At 43.4% G+C, this 27,277-nt stretch overlaps 1 protein-coding gene across 2 annotated transcripts in view; it reads left to right on the top strand.

The window, feature by feature from the left end:
* The first annotated feature begins 13,009 nt into the window (after positions 1 to 13,009).
* The window catches only part of SCPEP1 (serine carboxypeptidase 1), a 29,125-nt gene continuing 14,857 nt past the window's right edge, over positions 13,010 to 27,277 (top strand). The window contains exons 1-6 of one of the 2 annotated variants that reach the window (XM_002827340.4): positions 13,010 to 13,188; positions 16,068 to 16,216; positions 20,994 to 21,083; positions 23,243 to 23,398; positions 23,765 to 23,839; positions 26,588 to 26,660. In XM_002827340.4, coding sequence (XP_002827386.1) covers positions 13,113 to 13,188; positions 16,068 to 16,216; positions 20,994 to 21,083; positions 23,243 to 23,398; positions 23,765 to 23,839; positions 26,588 to 26,660 — 619 coding nt within the window. In that variant the 5' untranslated portion in view covers positions 13,010 to 13,112. The remainder of the gene's footprint in view (positions 13,189 to 16,067; positions 16,217 to 20,993; positions 21,084 to 23,242; positions 23,399 to 23,764; positions 23,840 to 26,587; positions 26,661 to 27,277) is intronic. The other variant, XM_009251584.4, reaches the window with a different exon arrangement.

Here is a 27,277-nt window from a genome sequence, read left to right as displayed (position 1 = left end):
ATCAGAGTATCCGGAAATCCACACCAGGTCAAAACCAAAACCAAAGTATCAAGCAATCCAAGTTAAGTGAAAAATAAAAACCAAAGTGCCGGTACCGGCACGCCATGGGTGATCAGGCCATGTTTCCACTCAAATGGAGTGGGCAAGTTCCAAAGACCAGACTTACCAAGTTTCAGATGTCCAGACTCCAAGTGCCAGTTCCTTCCCGGTGTTCAGCCACTGCGTTGATCCTCCACAGGGGCCTGCCATGCACTGCTCTGATGAGGCGTTCCACCGGGGCAATTGCCTACCAGGGACCGCTCTCAGGATCTGCGTCACTCAAGCTGGCTGGAGTCCCCCGCGGGGATGCTCCACAGGGCAGGCCTAAGCCACCTAAGGGACTGCCTCGACTGTCTGTTAATCACCTCGCTTCCCAGTCAGGGAACCAAGAAATGTAGCAGGACAAGCCGCAGACAAAACCCCTCAGACACCGAGTTAAAGAAGGAAGGACTTTATTTGGCCGGGAGCTTTGGCAAGACTCACGTCTCCAAAAACCGAGTACCCTGAGTGAGCAATTCCTGTCCCTTTTAAGGGCTTACAACTTTAAGGGCATCCGCATGAGAGGGTTGTGATTGATTGAGCAAGCAGGAGGTACGTGACTGGGGGCTGCATGCACCGGTAATCAGAATGGAACAGAACAGGACAGTGATTTTTCACAATGCTTTTCCATACAATGTCTGGACTCTATAGATAACATAACCGGTTAGGTCGGGGGTCAATCTTTAACCAGACCCAGGGCATGGCTCTGGGCTATTTGCCTGTGGATTTCATTTCTGCCTTTTAGTTTTTACTTTTTCTTACTTTGGAGGCAGAAATTGGGCGTAAGACAGTATGGGGGGTGGTTTCCTCCCTTAAAAGAACTCCCCAAACCTCCATGATTTAGCAGGAGACAAAGAGAAGGGTAATCACCCCAGCACCTAGACCCATTTAGATTAAGTAAATTTACTGAGGCTCCAGAGGAAGGTCTTCAGGATTCAGACCTTAATTATAGATTAAAAGTAGTTAATCACTTATGTCTTTAGATGAATGCACACTTAACATGCAGACATATAGCTTAGAAGGTATATAAGCTCTGGAAAACTTTGTAATTTGGAGTTGGTCTGGTGATAATTTCCAGGCCTTCTCCCTGTAATCAGTTGCAGAAATAAAACCTTTCTTTCTCCCCAGTTCATCTGGATCTTGTTATTGGGCCGTGAGAAATAGCAGCCCGACCCTCACTCTGGTCTGGGAACAAAATTTGGCAAGCCAGCCAGGAGAGACGGGATGGTGCTGTGTTCAACGGCTAGCAGCTTGCAAGGAGGCAATCTTCAGGAGGATCCCAGCAGCTGCCGATGAGATTTCCCAAGGACCCTCTTGAAGGCTGTTACATGCACAAAATTGCACATCTCTTTCACTACTGGGGAAGAATGGAGATCAGGAGTGGACGCACTCAAAGGGTGAGTTAATTGTGAGCCTATTGTTTTCCTGTCTCGACTTGTTAAGCCATTTGTCCGGTACTGCCAAGGGAAGCAAAAGGGCTCATGCATACACCTGCTTTGAATTTTGGTTGACCAGCTTTTGAGTTGGTTTTGAGTCTGTTTTGCCTGAGTGCACTCCCCCTTGTGTTGCCCAAAATACATCTCCACTTATTTGTGTATCTGTCTTATTCCCTTTGATATCATATAAACATGAAAATGGGAGGTATTGGGTCCATTGCTGCTGAGAGGCCTCTGGGAAGGAAAAATTTTTTTTACGAGCTCAATGGCTAAAAGTCAGCTTAATTAAAAGCTAGCATTCAAGATGTATATATGTATATGTGCATATTGTATTTAAAAGGCCTTCATGGGCTGGGCATGGCAGCTCATGCCTGTAATCCCAGCACTTTGGGAGGCCGAGGCGGGCAAATCACGAGGTCAGGAGTTTGAGACCAGCCTGGCCAACATGGTGAAACCCCATCTCTACTAAAAATACAAAAAAATTAGCTGGGTGTGGTGGCAGGCACCTGTAATCCCAGCTACTCAGGAGGCTGAGGCAGGAGAATCGCTTGAACCTGGGAGGCAGAGGTTGCAGTGAGCCGAGATCTTGCCACTGCACTCCAGCCCAGGCAACAGTGTGAGACTTTGTCTCAAAAAAATAAATAAATAAAAATAAAAGGCCTTCATGTTTTTGTTTTTATGTTTGTTTATTTCTCTCCTAGGACCTTGTCTTTTTGAGCAAAGATTTTTCTTCTCAGTTGACTGAATTCTGTTTTCTTCATTAATAGCTATTGCAACAGAAGCTACTGTAGGGTTTTTTCCTTTTTTTTCTTTTTTTTTTTTTTTTGATGGAGAATCTTGCTCTGTCATCCAGGCTGGAGTGCAGTGGCGCAATCTCGGCTCACTGCAAAATCCTCCTCCTGGGTTCACATCATTCTCCTGCTTCAGCCTTCCAAGCAGCTGGGACTACAAGCAGCCGCCACATTTTTTGTACTTTTTAGTAGAGACAGGGTTTCACCGTGTTGGCCAGGATGGTCTTGATCTCCTGACCTCGTGATCCACCCATCTGGGCCTTCCAAAGTGCTGGGATTATAAGCATGAGCCGCCGCATGCAGCCTACTCTAGAGTTTTTAAGAAAAAGTATAATTTAGACACTTAGAAATGTCTTTGTTTGAAAAAATATTTTTTAAGTGCACGGTAAAAGCTGGTCACATGGTCTAGCCTCATAATAAGTCTCCTTTTTGAAAACCCAAGACTAGGTATGGGCTGTGTCCAGAACTCAAAGATCCAGTTAAAAGAGGAAAAAGGAGGTCTTATGAATCTGTAAAATGTGCTTCTGTTGGCATGCCTAATACATCTATATATTTGTGTCTTGTGTACACCATGTTTCACTACTGAAAATATATAAAGGAGTTCTAATTAATTGGCTCAAAGAAAAATAAAAGCGCTTAAATGCTTTAACAGAACAAAGGAAAGACTAGTCAAATGCTTTTTCAAGTTTATGTGACTTAAGTAACATCTTTAATAAATAAGCTAGCTTTAAAAATTATTGGTAAAGTAATATTAGAAATGCCTTAGGAGTTGCCAGTGTACATTTTTGTTTGTATTTATTGATCAAGTAATCTCATACTTATCTCTGCTAAATACTAGAAGGTGTCAAAATTTGGCATAGAGGCTACAAAAGTATGAGTCAGCCCAATACAGAATGATCTTTGCTTGTGTAATTTTTAATAAATGAAACATTAATATTGGTTTAATGAAGGAGCTACATCTTGAATTATTTAGTTAAATACCCAAACTTCTAATCTTGTGTTAGGCAGTCTAGTCCACAGACATGAAGGAAGTTTGTTCTGCAAAAGGACTGTTATCATCTTTGTTTCGAAGCTGAACTATAAACTAAGTTAATGAACAAGAATAGCTTGGAGGTTAGAAGCAAGATGGAGTCAGTTAGGTCAGATCATTTTCACTGTCTCAGTTATAATTTTTTTTATTATACTTTAAGTTTTAGGGTACATGTGCACAACATGCAGGTTAGTTACATATGTATACATGTGCCATGTTCGTGCTCAGTTATAATTTTGCAATGGCAGTTTCATAACTTTAAATGAAGACTATCACAATTTTCATGAATAATTTAGGTAAATGATTAAAATAAATAATTAGATAAATGTAACGGGATAAATATTCATAAACAAACTTGTCATAATTTAGAATCTAAAGTTATATTAAACACTGAGATTTTATTATTTGGGTATTTTCCAATAAAAATATATTGTAGGAACTACTCGGGAGGCTTAGGCAGGAGAATGATGTGAACCCGGGAGGCAGAGCTTGTAGTGAGCAGAGATCACACCACTGCACTCCAGTATGGGCAACAGAGTGAGACTCTGTCTCAAAAAAAAAAAAAAAAATACATATCTATATATCTATATATCTATATATATGGTAGGAAAACATTCTAAAAATTGTGTCCTTTGTAAAGGGTAACTAGTTTTTGTCTAATTCGAAACTTATTTAAAGGTTATATATAAAACAAGGTATTAAAGAAAAGAGAATTTATATAAGAAAGGATCTTGTATGGTAAATTCTTGCCCTAAAGTAAAATAACTGAACTGGTTGTTTAAAGAAAGGGCTATTTAGGACAAGTCAGCAAGTTGAGGCATGTCAGAGATTGCCTGTGTAAGTCATGAAAGAATTTATGAAAGGGAATTTACACAAGAAGTGTTGTACAATTTAAATGTGATTAGGCCTCCTAAATACTTTATTTAAAAAATTGCCTCTATGACTCTTAGCTGTAAAACTTGCCTGCTTTACAGCTAGGTAAGGCCTAGGACACATGGAGTTAGCTGCTGGAATAAGTCAGACTTACCTGCACTTCTGTCTAGGTTCTAGGCTCCACACTTAATAGATAATTAAGATCCCAAACTTAGCAAGGTTTTCACAAAAGTAAAGTTTGCCAAGAGTTAAGAGCGTAACATGTATTTAAGACTGTTAAAGAAACAGTTTACATGCAAGCAGTGTAAGGAAAGTAAAATATACTTTTGGTAAAAAGATTATAACGAGGGGTGAGAATGTGGATTTTTGCCTAAATTTAAAGGTTAAAGGATTGTTTTAAGTTGAACAAAATAAAAATGAAGGTTTAAGCAAGTTGTGGAAGGTTGATTGTAAAGGAAATTCTTTGTGTAAACATATTGGCTAAAGTTAAAGCTGTATCATCCAGTGTTTTTGTAAATTGAGCATTAAAATAAAAGCACACTGGGTTTCTCTTAGAGCACTAACCTGCTCTTTAACAAAAATTGTGAAGGGTTTTTTGTTTTTTGTTTTTTTTGAGACACAGTCTCGCTCTGTGCCCAGGCTGGAGTGCAGTGGTGCAATCTTGGCTCGGTGCAAGCTCCACCTCCTGGGTTCACGCCATTCTCCTGCCTCAGCCTCCCAAGCAGCTGAGACTGCAGGTGCCTGCCACCACACCCAGCTAATTTTTTGTATTTTTAGTAAAGGGTTATAAAAGGTCTATAAAAATATTACCTTATGGTCAAATATTAAAATTGGGTAAACATGTCTATAAGGTTTTACTAAGAATTGGGTTTAACATTAATAGTACACTAACGTAAAGGTGTAATTGGCTTGTTTGGTATAAAAATTATGCAGGAAGAATTGTCAAATATGAAATGGTGTTTGGCTTTCTTTGGGCTATATTTGTATGAATGTGTTATTGGTATGTGTTCCAAAGTTATGGGAGACTCCTATAATTCTAATATATCTTAGCATACATTATCAATAATAATTATAATTGTTATGTTAAGTTATTGTGTACCACAGAGGTAACAGATTTCCTTGTCAATTGTATCTTTAACTATGGCTACCCTAAAACTTTTTGTCATCCATAAACAATTGTTCTCCTCTTTTGGTCCTCTTTAGAAGGTGGTTTTATAATTAGCTATAAAGCTCTAACAGGTGCTCTTGAATGCAGGTTTCTGATAACTTTGGAGATTGTGACATTAGAACTGAGGAAAAATGTTCAGGACTTTTTCTTTTTTTTTCTTGAGACAGAGTCTTGCTCTGTTGCCCAGGCTGGAGTACAGTGGTGTGATCTCAGCTCACTGCAACCTCCACCTCCAGGTTCAAGCAATTCTCCTGCATCAGCCTCCCGAGTAGCTGGGACTACAGGCGTGCACCACCACGCCTGGTGATTTTTTTGTATTTTTAGTTGAGATGGGGTTTCACTATGGTAGCCAGGCTGGTCTCAAACTCCTGACCTCAGGCAATCTGCCCACCTCGGCCTCCCAAAGTACTGGGATTACAGGCATGAGCCACCACGCCAGGCCTCAGGACTCTTGAGGAGCTAAACTGCTCATTAATATCAAGAAGGACAGGAATTAACTGCATTAACTGAACTAATAGGAGTCTGAAGTGATCTTTTGACTTTTTGCTTAAAATATTGCTAATTCTTTGTTTTGTTTTTCAGAGTCAAGGAAACTTTTCTTTTGAGCTATTGACAGCTTTTAACAATTTAGTATACTCCCATGAACAAAATTTGAGCATATTTGTTTCTCTCTAGCTGATTTTCTCCAGAATTTGAAAACTATTTCTAAGTATTCTTGATCTATGGCAATATAGTTATTTGGATAAGTGCAGTTAAGAATTTGTTTTCTTTTGTAACAGGACACAATTGGAAAAACTGGTTATTTTACCAAGGCTTTGACTGGAATGGTGTGCTTTCCTTTAAGAAATCAAACTTGACTTACGGAGCCAATGGAACCCCAGGTTGTCTTGGAACCTCAAGAGGAGAGAAATTCACCCAACACATAGGTATTTGATGGGACAAATCCATGACTGGGCTTGGCTTTAAAGTCTTATCTGAGATTCCTGCTGTGGAACAAAGTTCCATCAAAGCCAGTTTAAAAGGTCTATGTGAAAAATAGTTATTCTTGCTGCAGTTTATGCAAATAATCTGGCCGGCCGGGCATAGTGGCTCATGCCAGTAATCTCAGCACTTTGGGAGGCCGAGGTGGGCAGATCACGAGGTCAAGAGATCAAGACCATCCTGCCCAACATGGTGAAACCCCATCTATACTAAAAATACAAAAATTAGCTGGGTGTGGTGGTACGTGCCTGAAATCCCAGCTACTCGGGAGGCTGAGGCATGAGAATTGCTTGAACCTGGGAGGTGGAGGTTGCAGTGAGCCAAGATTGCGCCACTGCACTACAGCATGGTGACAGACTGAGACTCTGTCTCAAACAAACAAACAAATAATCTGGCCAAGTATAATAAAGCAAATTGGTCCTATCATGATTTGTCTCTAGTAAAAATGGGAAACTGGAGACAGAAAAGTTACGTTTCAAAAACTATAGTACACCTATTGTTAAATTCTAGTCTTGCCTGATGTTTTTCAGTTTTTATTACTTTCTACAGTTTGGATTAAATTCTAATTTTTCTGGCTACAGGTCTCCAAAATAATGTTTTCAATTTTTTCCTCTTTCGTTTCCTTTTTCCCCATTCTTTCAACTGGAAATCACTGAAACTTAAGCTGTGCTTACTTAAAGCCCTGTGAACTGAAGACTAAACAACTTAAATTTCAGAAGAAAACAGCAGCAACCTATTTATATGTTGCTGTTGCATACTATTATGCTGTTGCAAAGTATTTACATGTGTCGCTGTTGCATACTATTATGTTTCAACAGGCGTTGCCTCTAAGCCCTGAAGCAGAGAGTGCTACCAAGAACAAATCGACCTCTTCTACTCCATAACGACGACCCTCTCTCAGCAGGAAGTAGCCAGAAAGGTTATGATACCCCATCTCCCTGCAATTCTCGTGATAAATAAATATACAAGCATGATAGATATCATGTGCAAATTGACAGTGGAGATTGTGGCAGGCGGCTCTCACTAAAGCAGGCTTCTGTAACAACTGTTTCAGTATTGACTGAGTGGTTACGTTAAATATTAAAAGCCAGTGGCCCTTATACAAGGCTGGGATGGAACAAAAGCCCACCAAGAGTTTTGCGTAGGCCTTTCCTGGGCCTTAAAGCATGACAAAATAATGAAGGAATTCTTAACAGGACCCATTTAGGATTAAACAAGTTTTATCGTGAGTCTGAAGAAGCTTTCCAGGCCTCCACAAACAAGTTTATTGGAGGTCTGAAGGAACTCCCTAAACCTCCATGATTTAGCAGGAGACAAGATAAGGGTAACCACCCCAGCACCTGGACCCATTTAGATTAAGTAAATTTACTGTTGCTCTGGAGAAAGATCTTCAGGACTCAGACCTTAATTATAGATTAAAAGTAGTTAATCACTTATGTCTTTAGATGAATGCACACTTACACGTAGACATATAGCTTAGAAGGTATGTAAGCTCTGGAAAATGTTGTAATTTGGAGTTGGTCCGGCAATAACTTCCAGGCCTTCCCCCTGTAACTGGTTACAGAAATAAAAACTCTCTCCCTAATTCATCTGCATCTCATTATTGGGGCACAAGAAATAGCAGCCCAACCCTCAGTTTTGTCCGAGAACACTAGAATTACTGGAGTGAGCCACAGTAGCTTGCCTGTAAGTGCTCCTTATCAAGTTGAGGAAGGTCCCTTCAATTCCCATTTTCTGAATTTTTTAAATAATAAATTTAAAAACTGTGTGTTAAACTTGTGATGTTAAATTTTGTCAAGTATTCTTTTCTGCATTGATTTATATGATTATATGATTTTCTTCTTTTTCCTTTTAATGAGGTTGATCATTTTGATTGTTTTTCAAATAATGAACTATCTATGTTTCCTTACAATAAATTCTATTTGGTTATGGTGAATTAATTCTTTTTATGAAATGCTGAATTCTATTTGCTAATGTTTTATTAAGAATGTTTGCACCTACATCAAGTAGAGTTTTATGGATGGAAATTAAAATAAAAGAATTTTGGGGCTGAACGTGGTGGCCCCTGCTGTAACTGCCCAACAGGTTCACCTTGCCCACTGCCTAGACAGAACCGATTTATCAAGACAGTTGAATTGCAATACAGAAAGAGTAATTCATGCAGAGCTGGCTGCGCAGGAGACAGGAGTTTTATTATTACTCAAATCAGTCTCCCTGTGCATTCAAGGACCAGAGTTTTTAAGGATAATTTGGTTGGTGGAGTGCCAGTGAATCGGGAGTGCTGATTGGTCAGGTTGAAGATGAACTCATAGGGAATCTAAGCTGTCCTCTTGTGCTGAGTCAGTTCCTGGGTGGGGGCCACCAGAACAGATGAGCCAGTTTATCGATCTGGGTGATGCCAGCTGATCCATCCAGTGCAGGGTCTGCTGAATATCTAAAGCACTGATCTTAGGTTTAACTATAGTGATGTTATCCCCAGGAGCAATTTGGGAAGGCTCAGAATCTTGCAGCCTCCAGCCGCATTACTCCTAAACCATAATTTCTAATCTTGTGGCTAATTTGTTAGTCCTGCAAAGGCAGTCTAGTCTCCAGCCAAGAAGGGGGTTTGTTTTGGGAAAGGGCTGTTAGTTAGCATTATTAACTAGTTCCCTCAACCATAAACATCTTGTAACCAAGAGGGCCCAACCCCCTGGGAATATAACCCAGCAGATTTGGCTTTTTCTGGCCTTTATTCAAGATGGAGTCACTCTGGTTAGGTTGCCTGACACAAGTGCACGAGACTAATACGCTCAAAGGGAAGATGATGTGAAGACACATGAGAAGATAGTCACATAACGCCAAGGTTTACCACAAGCATCTGCACCAAGAATTCCATGGATGGGCCTTTAGGAGCTCCCAACCAATTTCCATTAGCCTCCCAAACCTTTCTCAGAATAAACATATAATTTTAAAAACAGTTTTGAGGTTCAGTACCCAGTATCTTTCTTCCAGTCCTATTGCCTCCCTTATAGCCATATTTTATATATATTTATATATATATATATATATATATTTTTTTTTTTTTGAGACAGAGTCTCACTCTGTCACCCAGGCTGGAGTGCAGTGGCACCATCTCGGCTCACTGCAACCTCTGCCTCCCGGGTTTAAGCAATTCTCCTGCCTTAGCCTCCCGAGTAGCTGGGAATACAGGCACACGCCACCACACCCGGCTAATTTAGTTTCACCATGTTGCCCAGGCTGGTCTGGAACTCCTGAGCTGAGGCAATCCACCCTCCTTGGCCTCCCAAAGTGCTGGGATTACAGGTGTGAGCCACTGCGCCTGGCCCAGTCCTATTAGAGTTTTTAGCTGCCTCAAGAGGACAGGTTTACATTGTAGAAATGCAATCCACTTCAAATTGAACCACAAGCATAACTTTTAAAAAATGTTCTGTAGCTGATAGCCTTTGCATAAATTGTATCAGTGAGAACATTATGTCAGTGGGAGAGATCTGATCTCACCAACTGGCATCTTGCCTTTAGCCTTCAAGCTGCCTTTAATTGTTCCTGGACTTCTGGGCCAAGCTAACTTTGGGAGGCATTTAGGTTATAGGTTAAATGATAATGGCCCTTCCCCAAACTTTACGCTAAATGACCACCAGGCTAAGAAAATAGAGGAGGCTGAATTCTGCTAAGGATTGCCAGCCATTATTCCTGAGGTCACAAAATATGCAACTTCTCCAATTACTCCTGCAGACACTATCACTATTGTAGAACCTAAGATTGGCCTTTTGAGATATCTTTTCAGGTTTTTTTGCATGTCTGACACCTGGTTCCACCTGGACCTACCAACTGCTCCTGCGGCCCCACCTGGAAGCAAATCAGTGCAACAAGACAGCTTCAACCCCTGTGATTTCATCTCCAACCCAACCAGTCAGCAGCAAGCACCCATTGCCTAGCCACCCCTGCTCCTACCCCTTAACTATCTTTGAAACTACTCCTCAGAGACTGATTTGACTAATTATAAAACTCCAGTCTTCCTTTCAGCCAGCTCTGCACGAATTAAACTGTTTCCCCATTGCATTTCCCCTGCCTTCATAAATTGGCTGGCTCTATCTGGGCAGCAGGCAAAAAGAACCCATTGGGGGATTACATAGCCACTCCTCATCGGAGAAATTTCTACTGGCTCTTCTTCCAGCCTCAACTCTCTTTGGCTAATCTTTCTCTCTATATAGCCTTCACTTCTTTTCATCTTTCTCTCTTCTTTCCTCTCCTAGGAGCAAAACAAAATTTCTCCTGGGTCGCACAGTTTGGCAATTATCTTTTGTTGCCTTGGCTGCAGCTACTATGACATCAGCTCCCAACTCCTAACTTCAATGAACCAAGGAGGTATTTTTCTTAAGCAAAGACCACTCCAACCCTGAAGATTGGAATTTCGCCACTGCTTGTAAGGATAACAAGCTTTAATCTGGTTTCTACATGTGGTTTTTGTTTATTTTGTTCCTGTGATTATAAACTGTAATGAAAGAAAATGTTACTGTAATACTTGCTTTATCATGTATTTATCCATGTATCCAAACTTCTTTCTGTCCTATCCATCAATCCATCTTATATTCTGGATATGATTTTTTTTTAAGAGACATGGTCTCACTATATTGTCCAGGCTGGTCTCAAACTTCTAGGCTCAATCAATCATCCCACCTTGGTTTCCCAAAGAGCTGGATTACAGGCATGGGTCACTGCACCAGCATCTGGATACATTTCAAAGAAAATTGTATACATTGGTATACCTTCCCCTAAACACTTTAATATGAATATCATTAACTAGAGGTGACATTTTATTTATATTTTTTCCTTTTGAAGTCATATTAACATATTATAAAATGCACAATTTTTTTGTGCATGTGTGAGATGGGGTCTTACTCTGTCACCCAGGTTGGAGTGCAGTGGCACCATCTCGGCTCACTGCAACCTCCACCTCCTGGGTTCAAGCGATTCTCATGCCTCAGCCTCCCGAGTAGTTAAGACCACAAGCAAGTGCCACCACGCCCAGCTAAATTTTGTATTTTTATAGAAACGGGGTTTCACTATGTTGGCCAGGCTGGTCTCAAACCCCCGACCTCAAGTAATCTGCCCACCTCGACGTCCCAAAGTGCTGGGATTGCAGGTGTGAGCCACCTTGCACCCGGGCTGTAGTGTTATTTTTGTGGCAAAAAAATTGAAACCCTAAAATTCTGACTGCATTGGAAGGGTAAGTGTATTTCAAGCCCTAGTGATACACACCAACTTGGAAGCTTCAGACAGGAAAAGTTTGCTACATAGTTATTTATTTTTAACTAAGCATGTACTTTTATGTATCTCCCAAATGGCATGGAACACCTGCTCACTGCAGCCTGGAACTCCTGGGCTCAAGTGATCCTCCCACCTCAGCCTTCTGAGTAGCTCGGACAGCAGGCGCGTGTCACCACATCAGCTAATTTTTGTTATTTTTTGTAGAGAGGGGGTCTCAATATGTTGCCCAGGCATTATGGATTTTATGCATTCGGGACCATCCCATGCTTAAAGCATGACAGAACCCAGCGGCATATTTTTCTCTGCCACAGCTTTCAGCACAGGGGCACCTCACAGGCAGGGCAGGGTCAAGGCTCTGTCCAGACAATGGCTGCAGAGTAAAAAGCACTTCCATTTATGGGGGTCAAGGGCGAGGGGAGGGAGAAAGGAGCAGGAAAAGAGAAGTGGCCACATGTACTTTGTTTTGTTTTTTGCTTTTTGTTACATGTACTTTTGAAACAGTATTTAGAAGTAGCCTCTCCTACAGCCCCTGCTGTAGCTTGTCTCCTAGCTGTGAGGTGAGTTATTCAGTACCCTATAACGTAAAAATGACCTTCAGACAGACAGAAAGACACACAGACAGACACACACACACACACACACACACACACACACACACACAGAGGAAAACATCTCTGTCATCCACTTTTTCTTCCTTTCCCGTCCCCAAACCCTCGATTCTCTCTTTAAAATGACTGCTGTGAAGATAACGTAACAGAGTAATACTAATGACAAATTATCAAAAAAGAAAAAAAAGAAATAAAAATCTTTATTAATGTTTTAAAAATGACGTAAAAGACTATGGGAAAAATGCCAACAATAGTTATGTATAACTTTTTTGTTCATATTTCCAAAACGTTTATAACATACATAATTTTAACAGAAAAATAATTTAAAAAATACATATCTGAAAATGAAACCCCGCTGTTTGCAACGACCAGCTGGCTTAATCTGACTTTTCACAGATGTAGCAGTGTTGGAAAACGTCAGTTCTTTTGCTGAGGGAAGGAAGAGATGGGAGGGGTAGAAAGGGCGGTGGTTATTCCCCTTTAGTATTTCGATCCGGTCACACAACCTAAATCCAACATCTGCATCAAATGTCTCCTTTCTGAAATACTCTCCCTAAAATGACAGAGAACCTGGCCAGGCGGACAGAACGGCCCCTGCGCATTTGCAGGGGTCCTGGTGGGCTTGCCGGGCAGAGGGCGTGCGGTTCTCAACAAGCTGCAGGGTCCGCCCAGGCCCCGCCCCCGGCCCATTCAGGCCCCGCCCCCGGCCCATTCAGGCCCCGCCCCCGGCCCATTCAGGCCCCGCCCCCGGCCCATTCAGGCCCCGCCCCCGACCCGACTCGCCCGGCCCGGCCCCGCCCGGCCCCGCCCTGTACGCCTCCGTCACGTGATGGGGCGCCGGGTCCAGCCTGTTGCTGATGCTGCCGTGCGGTACTCGTCATGGAGCTGGCACTGCGGCGCTCTCCCGTCCCGCGGTGGTTGCTGCTGTTGCCGCTGCTGCTGGGCCTGAGCGCAGGTAGGTTCAAGCAAGAGGCGCACCAGCTGCCGTGCCTCTTTTTTCTCCAGGCGTGAGAGTTTGTTACTGGGTTTGTGCTTTTGAAAACACGTCTCTTTTCCCCGGTTCTTACCTTGTGTAATTATATTGCTTTTGAATCTCACTCTTTTTTTTTTTCCTTAAAAAATTCAAAGTGCTTTTTTTTATCCTTTTCTGGCTCTGGGTGGTCTGAGTGCTTCCGTTCTCTCCTACGCCTAGATAGAAGCTGTGTGCAGAAATGTATGATTTGGGGAAACTGCTGGTCAATGACGTTTCCCCGATTCAAAGGCCGCGATTGGCTGCTAAATGAGGATATAAGGTATTTTTATTTTAAGCTGAAATCTGCGGTCAAAAGTACCCTTAAATCCTACCACGAATGGGACATTTCATTGAGATAAGGCCCTTTCTTCTCTTGATCAAAACAAACAAGATAACATCTTCCCCCACAGCGATCTTTTTTGGCAAAAAACAGATTTGTGTTTAATAGGATGACTTGCAAATTGATTTTCACTCTTCATTCAGCAAAACTTCTCCTAGTCTGAAGCAAGAACTGAGAATTGGAACTGGCCACAAGCTTGCCTTGTGACCTTAGGCAAGTTGTTGAACGGTTTTGTTTTCCTTTTCTAAAATGGGGATCATCTGGCCCTTTGGTGAGTGTCTGGGAGATTTTGTAAAATAAGTAGCTTTGCCAATTTTACCACTAGTCACTGCCAGGCAAGGGAGAAGTGCCTGGGGTTAGGTCAAAAGGGACCTGCGCCTTATCTGTCATTCTCAAGGGGAGCCCAGCCTTATCTGTTATTGTCAAGGACAATATAATCCTGTGTTACTTGTATATAGAACCTTATAGCTAAGTCTGTAATGTTTTAGTCATCTGTTTTGCTCCTCAGGACACTTTCTGGTTTTCTTAATCTCCATTGTTGTTTTGTTTTGAGTCAGGGTCTCACTATGTTGTTGCCCAGGCTGGTCTGGAACTGCCTGACTCAAGTGATCTTCCTACTTCAGCATCCCAAGTAGCCGTGACTGCAGACACAGGCCACCACCCTGGCTCTTTCTTATTTACAAGACGTTGTCTCATTGTCTTCCGCTCTACGTCTGTCTCTTTGGCTGTTGGGACCAGTGTTCTTTTACTGACCAATGGGGCTTGAAATTTGAGAAGGGAGGGAGTAGAAGGCAGAAAACTCCAGTCACCGAGGGGATCCCTCCCATCATCTTTTAACATCAGCCCCCCTACTTTTTTTTTCCCAGAGTGGTTTTTGAGGGAAAAAAAAAAAAAGATACTATAACTTGGAAATTGTTACGTTAGCAAAAAGTGACAAAGAAAATGTATTTAGCCTACTCTTTTCTAAAACATATTTTGTGGATGCTAGAAAAGTTAAGTAAGGAAAATTGGAGTTAGGGGATTATAGGATACGTATATTAAACACACATACACAGATATATATCGTTCAGTTTAAAAAAATCAGCTACATGAGTTAGGAAAATTGCCCTTTTTCATATTTGTTGTAGCTCTTTCTTTGCTGTTTGCCTTTTTATTTTTGATGTACAGAAATTTTGTTGTATAGAAATATAACAAGGTTCTGAAATATAACAAGGTTCTGTTCTCACCTCCGTCATTATTTCTTTTGTACATTCTCTGGGGTTTGCTTAGATTCTTTCCTCATCCAGACATCAGAAATATATTTAACTATATTTTTGTATTATTTTTAATGTTTAAAGTTTAAAATTTAATTACTTGATCCTCATGGAACTTATTTTGTTTATAGTGTTGAGAGGACCTAAATTTCTCTTTTTTTCTCCAAAAAAGGTAATTGTTGCTCCATTACTGTATATTGAATATTCTCAGCCCCACTAATTTGTGATGCCTCTTTACTCATGTTTTTTGTTTGGTTGGTTGGTTGGTTTTGTGTTTTTTTGAGATAGGGTCTCCCTCTGTCACCTAGTGTCTGGAGCGCACTGGTATGATCACAGCTCACTGCAGCCTCAACCTACTGGGCTCAAGCGATTCTCCTACCTCTGTCTCCCGAGTAGCTGGGGCCACAGGCGTATGCCACAATGCCCAGCTAATTTTTGCATTTTTTGTAGAGATGGGGTGTTGCTATGTTGCTTAGACTGGTTTCGAACTCCTATGCACAAACTATCAGCCTGTCTTGGCCTTCCAAAGTGTTGGGATTACAAGAGTGAGCCACCAAGCCTGGCGTCTTATTCATGTATTAAATATGATATAAAAACCAGTATATTGTATTCTGAGATTTTTACTTTTTTACTCAAAATATAAATCTCTCTTGTTTTTACAGAATTATAAAAGTATTTCCTGTAATCCCAGCACTTTGGTAGGCCTAGGCGGGCAGATAACTTGAGGTCAGGAGTGCAAGACCAGCCTGACCAATGTGGAGAAACCCCATCTCTACTAGAAATACAAAATTAGCCAGGCGTGGTGGCGCATGCCTGTAATCCCAGCTACTCGGAAGGCTGAGGCAGGAGAATCGCTTGAACCTGGAAGGCGGAGGTTACGGTGAGCTGAGATTGCACCGTTGCATTCCAGCCTGGGCAACAAGAGCGAGACTCCATCTCAAAAAAAAAAAAAAAAAAAAAAGTGTTTCATATTTATTGTTAAAAATCCAAACATTACAGAAAGGTGTAGAGGAAAAAGTGAAAGCCCCTGGCCTCCTATGCCGCTATTAAGTTTGGTTTCTTTTTTCATAGCTGAGGTTTTTTCCTTATTCCTGCAATGTATTGGGGTGGATAAATTACCAAACTATAAAACAAATCCTCTCTAGCCTAGCATGCTGTCTCTACCAGGCTTGGAATTTACCTGTACATTAGGCACTCTTCTGGAAAGTGAAATTGAGCTTCTGTTTCAGGAGCTGTCATTGACTGGCCCACAGAGGAAGGCAAGGAAGTATGGGATTATGTGACCGTCCGCAAGGATGCCTACATGTTCTGGTGGCTCTATTATGCCACCAACTCCTGCAAGAACTTCTCAGAACTGCCCCTGGTCATGTGGCTTCAGGTAAAGTAGCTTCCCAGCCTGGCCTGAGGTCGAGGCCAAGTCTCCCCTATGTGGCTCTTTGCTTGCTTTTTGGGCTCATGTCTCAGCAGTGAAGGGCCGATTTGGTCCAGGAGTGTGGCCTGGGGGTTCGGCGTGCTTCTGAGTTAGGCTGAGGCAATGGTATAGCCAAGGAGGCTAAATCAGAGGGCGAGGGGGTTCTAGCCTTTTGCCAGAGTCTTTTTATATTTCCAGACGGTTGCAAGAAGGCTCACTGAAAACTCCTGATGATACATTTGATTACATAGTGATAGAAAGTGTTTTGAGGCTGGGCACAGTGGCTCATGCCTGTAATCCCAGCACTTTGGGAGGCCGAGGCGGGTGGATCATTTGAGGCCAGGAGTTCAAGACCAGGCTGGCTGACATAGTGAAATGCTGTCTCTACTAAAAATACTTAATACAAAAATTATCCAGGCGTCGTAGCACATACCTATAATCCCAGCTACTCAGGTGGTTGAGGCATGAGAATTGCCTGGACCCGGGAGGTGGAGGTAGCAGTGAGCTGAGATCATGCCACTGGGCTCCAGCCTGGGCAACAGAGCAAGACCCTATCTCAAAAAAAAAAAAAAAAAAAAAAAGAAAAGAAAAGAGAGTGTTATGGAAGATTCCAAAGAAAGACCTGAGGTAGCCTGACCCTCCCTTCCTCTCCCCACAATCCTTTCCTGAACCCTAACTTCTTACCCCCAGAAAAGCTGATCTTTTGAAGGGACTGCTACCAGCCTTTTGCACCTTCGTGTGACTGTTGCGCCCTTCCCCTTTCCCTGAGTGTGTTTGCATTTTAACCTTGGGCTCTGCTTGTAGGATGGAAGGCAGGGAGCTGGTTGAAAGATTTGTAGGGACAGGCAGAGGCTCTTTTCTGGCATTTCTGAAATATCTGTCCAGAGATGGCCCACCCCCACCTGGAAGACCACTCACCAGGGAGGAATTAAGGAACATGGTCTTGCCTCTGGAAAATGTGGGCATGGCCCAGCTGGAACCCTGGGCCCCTCATCAGTAAATAGGGACCCTGGTGCTCACCTCCATAGGATGCTACTGGGACGTCTTCCAACAATGCTGGTATTTATAAGCAGCCTCCCACCACCTGGGTTTTGCCTCCCAGGATGGTCGATGCAGACTTTCTGGTGAGATAGAGTGAAAATGAGCAGTTTTCAGGGAGGGGCCTTTCTCTTTTGGAATTATCACTTGTGCCACCTGTGAGGGCTAGAGCTGTGGCTCAGCCCCAGGTGCGGATATGATAATGATGCAGAAAAAGAACCCTTGTGTGTCAGCCCTGGGAGCCCTGTTCACCTCCGGTGTCTGGAGACAAAGGTATGGCACAATTGGCAGGGAGATCCAGGCCATGGACAAGCTCAGGCCTGCCGTCAGGGGCCCCGGGTTTTCAGTGCCTACCTGCCACTTAGAGCCATGGCAAGATACTTCCTTCTCTGGGCCTTGGCTGTCTAATCTGGGAGATTTTGGTGGTTTTCAAACTTTTTGTTCATCAGCAGAACTTTTCTTTTTTTTTTAACCTCCAAATGAAAGCTTAAAAAGGGGAGACAAAGCAGACAAAAGCACAAGTGCTGAGGCTGAGGCTTCTCCTTTGTCCCAGGGATACATTTTGGGCTGTTAGGAAAACAGTTTGAAACAAACACTGAATTTCAGAAGTTACAAGCTGTCCTTTTTGTTGACAGCAGAGTGAGATTGTTAAATTAGTTGTTAACATTTTAAAATTAGGACATTTGCTTCCTCTTTCCAAAAATCACGAGATATAGCAGTTTGGGGGCCTGAACTCACTGTCCCCAAAGCTGCGTGGTGGTGGCCCCTTTTCCTAGAGGGTGGGAGCTGCTGGAGGAAGGGGCCCCTCTGCCGCCCTCTGATATGCTCTGCTCCACAGCCTCTGCCGGGCTCCTGGAGGCTATTGGGTTTGTGACCTTTGGTTGGGTTAACCCTTTGAGCTGAGATGCTATTTTTTTTTTTTTTTTTTTTTTTTTTTTTGAGACGGAGTCTTGCTCTGTCAGCCAGGCTGGAGTGCAGTGGCATGATCTCGGCTCACTGCAACCTCCGCCTCCTGGGCTCAAGCAATTCTCCTGCCTCAGCCACCCGAGTAGCTGGGATTACTGGCATGTGCCACCACGCCTGGCTAAGTTTTTTTTTTTGTATTTTTAGTAGAGACAGGGTTTCACCATGTTGGCCAGGCTGGTCTCAAACTCCCGACCTCAGGTAATCCGCCCACCTCGGCCCCTCAAAGTGCTGGGATTACAGGCGTGAGCCACTGCGCCCGACGAGCTGAGATGCTATTTGAAGTTTATCAACTGAAGAGAATAAATTGCTCTTCAATTACCTAGAGGCCCAAAAGAGAAGAAAAAAGATTATGCTTACAGAAGAAATAACTAATTTAGATGAAAAGGAGATCTATTTCAGCAGCCTACTGAGGACGTGTTGGTTAGCAAACTATGTTAGGGACACTTTCAAGTCTTCGAAGCCTTTCACTTGGTCCACTGACACACTGACTGTGTCTCAGAGTTTCTGGATAGCCCTGGGCCACGCTAGCACCCTATCCCAAAGTTCTAGACAAAAAAGAGGTTTTACAACGGGATATATTCATGTAGAACAGAGGCTTCCTCCAGCCAGCATCTCATTGCCTTTTGAGGAGAGGGGGCTGAGGAGAGAGGAGAGGGAGGGCTTACCAGAAGCAGAGGTGAACTGAGATTTCTCCCACAAAGACCCAACCCCTAGGATTTCCAGCTTTTCTCCTTTTGCTTTGATCCTACCTCATCCTAATAAGTCCATGAGGAAAAAGGAACCCAGCTTTCATTGGAGGGTAGATCCCTGGCTTTAATTTATTGCATATTGCATTATAAATATTTTTCAATGTTGCCACATCGTTTTTCATAGTTCATGATTCTAAGTGGCAGTGTAGCATTCCATGCTGTAGTTGTGCTATGGTTGCCTAACCTGTTCCCCTACTGGGGGACATTTGAGTTGCACCCTTACTTCTGTTATTTTTAATAGGACTGCAGTTAACATCTTCATCTGGTTTGTGAACTTTTTACTGCTTAGGAAATCTTAAGATACAAAGGGCATGTGATCAGGGGGATGTATAGCCTTCCAATTTTATCAGAGTTAGGTTGGTCCAGGTTCAAAACATTAGTGTTATAAAGTCTTTCCCTTTTGGGGCCCTCTTGCTGTTGCTAGTTGCCCTTTAGCCCTGACTCTATCTTGTCTTTTTTTTTTTTTCTTTAGATTTCCCTACACAAATTGCCCTGGCTTCTGTTTTTCCCAAGGTATTCCCTTTCATCTTTTTTTTTCTTTTTCTTTTTTGAGATGAGGTCTCACTCTGTCACCCAGGCTGGAGTGCAGTGGCGCAGTCTCGGCTCACTGCAACCTCCACTTTTTGGGCTCAAGTGATTCTCGTGCCTCAGCCCCCTGAGTAGCTGAGACTACAGGCGCACGCCACCACACCCAGCTAATTTTCTGTTCTTAGTAGACACAAGGTTTCACCGTGTTGGCCAGGCAGGACTCGAACTCCTCTCGAACTCCTGACTTCAAGTGATCTGCCTGCCTCGGCTTCCCAAAGTGCTGGGATTACAGGCGTGAGCCACCGTGCCCGGTCCCCATTTCGTCTTTTCATATCTCCCTTTCCTACCCATCCTGCTAGTGCACAGAGAGGCCATATCCTTTTATTCTAGGTCCTCAGCCCTTTCCCTCACCTCAGCTGACAGGGCCCTCCTCATAGACTCCCCACCTCAATTGGCCCCTGGATTTGTCCAGAAAAAGCACTGACCATCTTTTCCCCTGACCACCTCCCAAAGGGCCTCCTCTTGGCTCAATTAGAAAGCCCACCCAACCTGTCCTATTTGCCTCTTAGTTTCTTTTCTCTCTGAAGCCCTCAGAGCCCATAGAACTGCCCCCAACCCTGAGCTGCGGTTCAGAATCCTGCCTTTCCTCTCCCATGGATGCTCACAGTATCAAACTCTCCCTGCCCTGGGAGTTTAGAATCTGCTGCATTATATCCACAGAATCTGCTTGATCAAACTGCTTCTAAGTCTGGGTCCCTTATCAGTCCACAGGGACTCTGAAGAGTCTCCCATCTCCTGGGGAGGGGGTGATGGAGGAAGAGTCAGAAGGCCCAGTGTCTAGTCCTGTTAGAGCTCCTTCAGGTCAGCAAGGCCTACGGCAGGCCAAGGCTCCAGCTCAGAAAATCAGGAGGCAGCTGGGTGTGATGGCTCACACCTGTAATCCCAGCACTTTGGGAGGCTGAGGCGGGAGGATTGCTTGAGCCCAGGAGTTCGAGACCAGCCTGGGCAACATGGGGAAACCTCACCTCTACAAAAAATACAAAAATTAGCCAGGCTGGGCATGGTGGTGTGCGCCTATGGTTCCAGCTACTTGAGGGGGCTGAGACGGGAGGATCACTTGAACCCCAGAGGTAGAAGCTGTGGTGAGCCGAGATTGCACCACTGCACTCCAACCTGGGTGACAAAGTTAGACCCTGTCTGAAAAGAAAAGAAAAAATCAGGAGTCAGGAACATTCCATTGAGGACCTCTTAGCTCAGCTCTGCTCCTTTCAAAGAGAAAAACCTCAGCAGTTACTAGGGGAGCTTTGCTACTGTGGAAGTCCCTGGTTCACTGGAGAAATTGTCTTTTGTGCAAATTGACCCAGCCATCACTAACTCATAAACCGTCTATAGCAAATGTGGTCATTCATTGTAAAGACTAAGATTTGACTAAAATTTTTGTTTGTTTCTTCTCTCTTCCACAGGGCGGTCCAGGCGGTTCCAGCACTGGATTTGGAAACTTTGAGGAAATTGGGCCCCTTGACAGTGATCTCAAACCACGGAAAACCACCTGGGTACAGTGAGGACGGTCCTGAGCTAAACCTTGCCCCGTGACCTCTCAGAGGCCCTGCCCAACTCTGGGAGGGGCCACAAATGTAGCAATCCCTCGCTGTCCTTTTCCTCTTGCTGTGAATACGGAGACCATGGGCACTTGTCCACAGGCTTCCTCTCTGGCCTAGCTTCTCTCCCATTTCTCAGGACAGCTTATCTTGCACCAGTCTGCCTCGCCTTCTCCAAGACAACCCCTCTCTCCAGCTGCCTTCAAAAACTTACTACAGCAGACACCTGGGACCCTGTGTTATGCACGCTGGCCATCTTTGCAGTCTCAGACACCATGGTTGCACCCTCTGGCCACAGCCCCCAGTCCTTTTCTCTCTCTCTCCTTTCCTCCTACTTGTATCTTGACTAACTCTTTCAATGTCTCTCTTGCTGCCCTTCTCACACCTCCCCCTCATTCTTAGCGTCTCTTCCTTCCCTCACCCCTCTGTGGTCAACTCCCATATGCTTCTCCCTTTACAGCCTTGCCAAACCCAGCCTTGGGTCACTCCCACTGTCCACCTGCTTAGCCCTGACATCCAGGCTGCCCATGGGCAGAACTACGCACCCACCCTAGGGCTGCTGCACAGCGTGGGCCCCACTCAGGGCTTGTGGCTGTTCCTCTCTCTGTGTTCCGGCTCTCGCATTAGGAGCTAAGCTTTCTGGTTTTTTTTTTTTTTTTTTGAAACGGAGTCTCCCTCCGTCACCAAGGCTAGAGTGCAGTGGTGCGATCTCAGCTCACTGCAACCTCTGCCGCCTGGGTTCAAGCGATTCTCCTGCCTCAGCCTCCTGAGTAGCTGGGATTACAGGCATGTGCCACCACGCCCAGCTAATTTTTGTATTTTTAGGAGAGACGGGGTTTCACCATGCTGGTCAGGCTGGTCTTAAACTCCTGACCTCGTGATCGACCTGCCTCAGCCTCCCAAAGTGCTGGGATTACAGGTGTGAGCCACTGTGCCCGGCCACTTTCTGGTCTTTGTTTGTTTTTTTTGTTTTTGTTTTTGAGACAGAGTCTTGCTCTTTTGCCCAGGCCAGAGTGCAGTGGCGCTATCTCGGCTCACTGCAAGCTCCGCCTCCCGGGTTCACACCATTCTCCTGCCTCAGCCTCCCGAGTAGCTGGGACTACAGGCGCCCGCCACTGCGCCTGGCTAATTTTTTGTATTTTTAGTAGAGACGGGGTTTCACCGTGTTAGCCAGGATGGTCTCGAGCTCCTGACCTCGTGATCCTCCCGCCTCAGCCTCCCAAAGTGCTGGGATTACAGGCGCGAGCTACCGCGCCCGGCCTCTGGTCTTTCTTAAGTGCTTCCTACTCTTGCCTCAGGGTCTTTGTACATGCTGTCCTCCTGGCCTGGGCCTTTCCTGTGCTTGGTTCCAACAGAAGTCTCACTTCCAGGAGTGGTTGTAGAGTCATCCCCTACCTCCACCCCCCACCCCCACTTGTCCCCAAGCCTCCTAGAACTAAAAGGGCCATATGAGTGAGGACCATGGTCCCAGTCCTGATGCTGCCACTGCCTGTCCAATTTTGTGACCTTAGGCACATTCTGGGCTCTTTCTGGGCTTTAATTTCCTCATCAGCAAGGGACATGGCTGGACTGTGTCATTATTCAGGATCTTTTATATGTAAATTTTATAACTCTCAACCTCTTTGGAAAAGGTATTAGAATAAATTCTGTTCTTGCAGTGTACAGAGAAGCCAGGCCAATGTGGAAATTGGATGCATTTCCAAGAAAACTGATGTGTCCAGACTTTGAGTGTCCTCTGGCTTCTTCGAGTTAGTGCATAGACTGTCTCTGCATGCTTCTTTCTGCGCTAGTTTATTACATTTAGTACATTGTATTGTGTGAAAAGCAACAGCCCAGATTATTTGATCCCCGTGTGTGTTAATCTTTCCTTCCTGCCTCTCCCTTTTTTTTTTGTGGTGGGGGGGCGGCGGGGGTGGTTGGCCATTCTTTGTTTTTTTTTTTTTTTCTATGTTCCTGTCCCTTATTTTTAAAAATCTCTTTTAGCAACAGGGATATCATCACCACGCTGGTATCCTCACATGTGTTGGTTTTGCTGAGCTAGTAGAAAATGATCCAAAGATGATTGGTGACCACATGTCTGATTGCAACATTTCGTTTTCCTCTGTGGTACGTAGCTCCAGGCTGCCAGTCTCCTATTTGTGGATAATCCCGTGGGCACTGGGTTCAGTTATGTGAATGGTAGTGGTGCCTATGCCAAGGACCTGGCTATGGTGGCTTCAGACATGATGGTTCTCCTGAAGACCTTCTTCAGTTGCCACAAAGAATTCCAGGTAAGCAAAGACTCAGGAACAGCTAAGTAAAGGGCTGGCAATAGCAACTCTACATCCATCAGCATAAATCTGAACTGCCTCCGGAGTTTAATGCCTAGCTGATTTCAGAGAAAACTTTTTTATTCCCAAGATTGGGTTGTGGACTTTTGTTTCTGTCATCTCTAAAGTTAATATTTAACTTGAAAGAATGACCTTGGAGTGAGCATTCTAATCAGACGCAATAATCAGATACGGAGTGGTGGGGGAGGAAGACAAAGCAGATTTGTTTTTTCTGGCCATTACGTGCAATAGAAATTTGAAATTAATTTGTGTGACTCAAAAAGCAATCAAGGTAGTTATTTCTGTGTAAATTCCTTTTCTTGCTAGACAGTTCCATTCTACATTTTCTCAGAGTCCTATGGAGGAAAAATGGCAGCTGGCATTGGTCTAGAGCTTTATAAGGTAATGGAAAATAACTTTGTTGTTATGGTTTTGGACAGAAAATCAATTATGTTTCTTTTATATACTCACGTGATATTAAATATACTTTGAATAGGGCCATGTACATGCAGAGTAAGATTAAATCTGTAGTAATAACCATGAAAAGTTTTTAAAAGAAGAGTGAAGATTGCCCTGCTAGATCTGGAACAAGATATAAAGCATGAGTGAGTAAAAGAATGTGGTACTAACATAGCAATAGACAAATAGATTATTTGCGGCAGGATACAGAATCCAGAAACACACACACATATATATGTATGTGTATCATGTATTTGTATTTTATATAAATATATATGATCATATATAAATATATATGATCATATATAAATATAAGATAACATTTCAAATCATTGGGGCATGGATATAATGTCAATAAATGTTATGGAGACATATATCTATCACTTTGGAAAATAGAAAACTTGTATTCTTGCCTTGTATAAAATATTAATTCTGGATGGATTAAAACCTAAACATAAAAATAAAAATTAGGACAGAATGCAGTGGCCCACGCCTATAATCCCAGCACTTTGGGAAGCCCAGGCAGGAGGACCGCTTGTGACCGGGAGTGCCAGACCAGCCTGGGCAACATAGCGAGACCCTGTTTCTACAAAAAAAAAAATAAGCTGGGCACAGTGGCTCCTGGCTGTAATCCCAGCTACCTGGGAGGATGAGGTGGGAGGATCGCTTGAGCTCAAGAAGTTGAAGCTGCAGTGAGCTGTGATTATGGCACTGCACTCCAGCCTGAGTGACAGAACAAGACTGTGTCTCAGGAAAAAAACAAAAACAAAAACAAAAACCAATGTCCTAGTAGAAAAATGGGCAAAGACAAATGTGGACAAGCAATTTATAGAAGAAATATAAACAGCCTTTAGACATAAGAAAAATCTTCAGCTTTTATTAGTAAGCCAAGTCCATGAGATTTGTAAATATTTAAAAGACTGGTAACACCCAGTTTTGGTAAGAAGTCAGGGAAATAAGTGCTGTCGTGTACTTTTGATGGGAATACAAATTAATTTAAATTTAAAAGGACAATTTGACAATGTCTGTCAATTTTTTAAATGTATGTGTCATTTGACCCAATAGTTTTGTCCTATGGGAGTACTTATACATACGTATATGTCAGAGAATGTTTATTATGCCATTGTTTATAATGTTTATAAACTGAAAACAGCTGGTTGGCTGTCAGTAGAGGATTGCTTAAATAAAGTAGGTATATCTTTCGAAGATGAAATGCTTTGCAGCCAGCATAAAGAATGGATCCAGGCAGGCGCGGTGGCTCACGCCTGTAATCCCAGCACTTTGGGAGGCCGAGGCGGGTGGATCGCTTGAGGTCAGGAGTTGGAGAGCAGCCTCGCCAACGTGGTGAAACCCCATCTCTACTAAAAATACAAAAATTAGCCGGGCGTGGTAGTGCACGCCTGTAATCCCAGCTACTAGGGAGGCTGAGGCAGGAGAACTGCTTGAACCCAGGGAGCGGAGGTTGCAGTCAGCTGAGATTGTGCCTCTAGTCTGGGTGACAGAGCGAGACTCTTTCTCAAAAAAAAAAAGAACGGATCTCAGCAATTTGGGAGGCTGAGGTAGGAGGATTGCTTGAGATCAGGAGTTAGAGACCAGCCTGGACAACATAGTGAGACCCCTGTCTCTACAAGAAAGAAAAAAGAAAGAATACAGAGAGCTATATGTACTGAGTGTGGAAAGTTGTCCTTTGGGTATTTAGTTGTGGAACGATATGAGATAACCTTGTTTGTAAGTCAAAAACGCTTCCATATGTGGAGATAGATTTGCATGCTGTGATGGTAAACGAAAGGGTTAGAAGGATACATGACACATTTAACTGCAGTCAGCTGGTGAGTGTGAGGGCACAAATGAGGCAAAATCAAAGACTTTCACATTTCCTTCTATCTCCTATGTTTGAATATCAGTGAGTTTAAATAAGGGTGTTTTTTTAAGATTTATTAATTAAAAAATTATAGAAACAGCATATGTACATTATAGAACATTGGAAACTATAACAAGCATAAATTAAAAATGAAAACTTCACCTTCCCACCTGATGGAGATCACTATAGTTAGCATCTGGGTATATAGCTTTCTACATATTTTTGTGCACATTTATATAGAATTGTTTAGCTGGATGAGATCATATTATACATACTGGTTTCAGCCTGCTTTCTTCAATCAGTAGTTCTCAACTTTCTATTTCTGTAAATTTTCATCTCAAATATTCAGACTTTTTTTTTTTTTTTTTTTTTTTTTTGAGACAGGATCTTGCCGTGTTGCCCAGGCTAGAGGCTGGAGTACAGTAGCATGATCATGGCTCACTCCAGCCTCTGCCTGCTGGGCTCAAGCGATCCTCCTGCCTCAGCCTCCCGAGTAATTGGGACTACAGATGAGCACCACCGTGCCTGGCTAATTTTTGTATTTTTTTGTAGAGATGGGGTTTTGCCATGCTGCCCAGGCTAGCCTCGACCTCCTGGGATCAAGTGATCCTCTGACCTCAGCATCCTGGGTATCTGGAACTATAAGGCACATACCACCATGTCCCGCTGATTTTTTAACTTTTTGTAGAGATGGGGTCTCACTACATTGCCTAGGCTGGTCTTGTATTCCTAGGCTCAAGTGATCCTCCTGCCTAAGCTTCCCAAAGTGTTGGGATTACTGGGTGAGCCACTGCGCCTGGCCTGAGGACGTTTCTTGTTTCCTCTTTCAGGCCATTCAGCGAGGGACCATCAAGTGCAACTTTGCGGGGGTTGCCTTGGGTGATTCCTGGATCTCCCCTGTTGGTAAGTATGGCATTTTCAGGCATTTTTTCACTCCCCTTTTGCCCATCCTTTCCTGGGACTTTGGGCTGTGTTGTTCAGATCAAAGAGCTAAGCAGCAGAATGTTCTGGGCCCTTAGAGAAAGTGTTTGCTACATCCAAGAAATACAGGGACAGAGTACCTACCATGGACCACTAAGGGCTGAACTGAGTTTTCTTAATTTAATTATCACAACAAAAGGATCAAATTTTACAATTGGAGGCATTCTGAAGACTCAGAGAGGTCATGAAATGTGCTCTCTGCCACATAGGATGAGTGCCCTAGTCAGGATTCAAATCCAGGTCTGTGCGGCTCAGTACAAAGGCAAATCTGTTTTGTCATCCTGTCCCCTCTACTTCCCTGATGCTGACATAAGCATTTGGGGTAAAATTCCCATCTGTTACGCATATTGATGGCAAGACAAGGTTATCGTCTGGTCTTGCAACTCAGAGGTGTGCAGTTTCGTAATTGAACATCCGTGTTGTGAGCATAAATAAGAGTTGTTTATGTTGCAGACACCCAGGGTGTGGCTCCAGACATCTGAAACAATCATCCTGGTGGCGTTCACTCTAACACGGGGTTTCTCAGCACTATTGACATT

Source organism: Pongo abelii, chromosome 19, assembly GCF_028885655.2.
Source record: "Pongo abelii isolate AG06213 chromosome 19, NHGRI_mPonAbe1-v2.0_pri, whole genome shotgun sequence".
Lineage (NCBI taxonomy): Eukaryota > Metazoa > Chordata > Mammalia > Primates > Hominidae > Pongo > Pongo abelii.
Note: the sequence above shows the minus strand (reverse complement) of the source record. Positions and strands in the feature narration are given on the sequence as shown.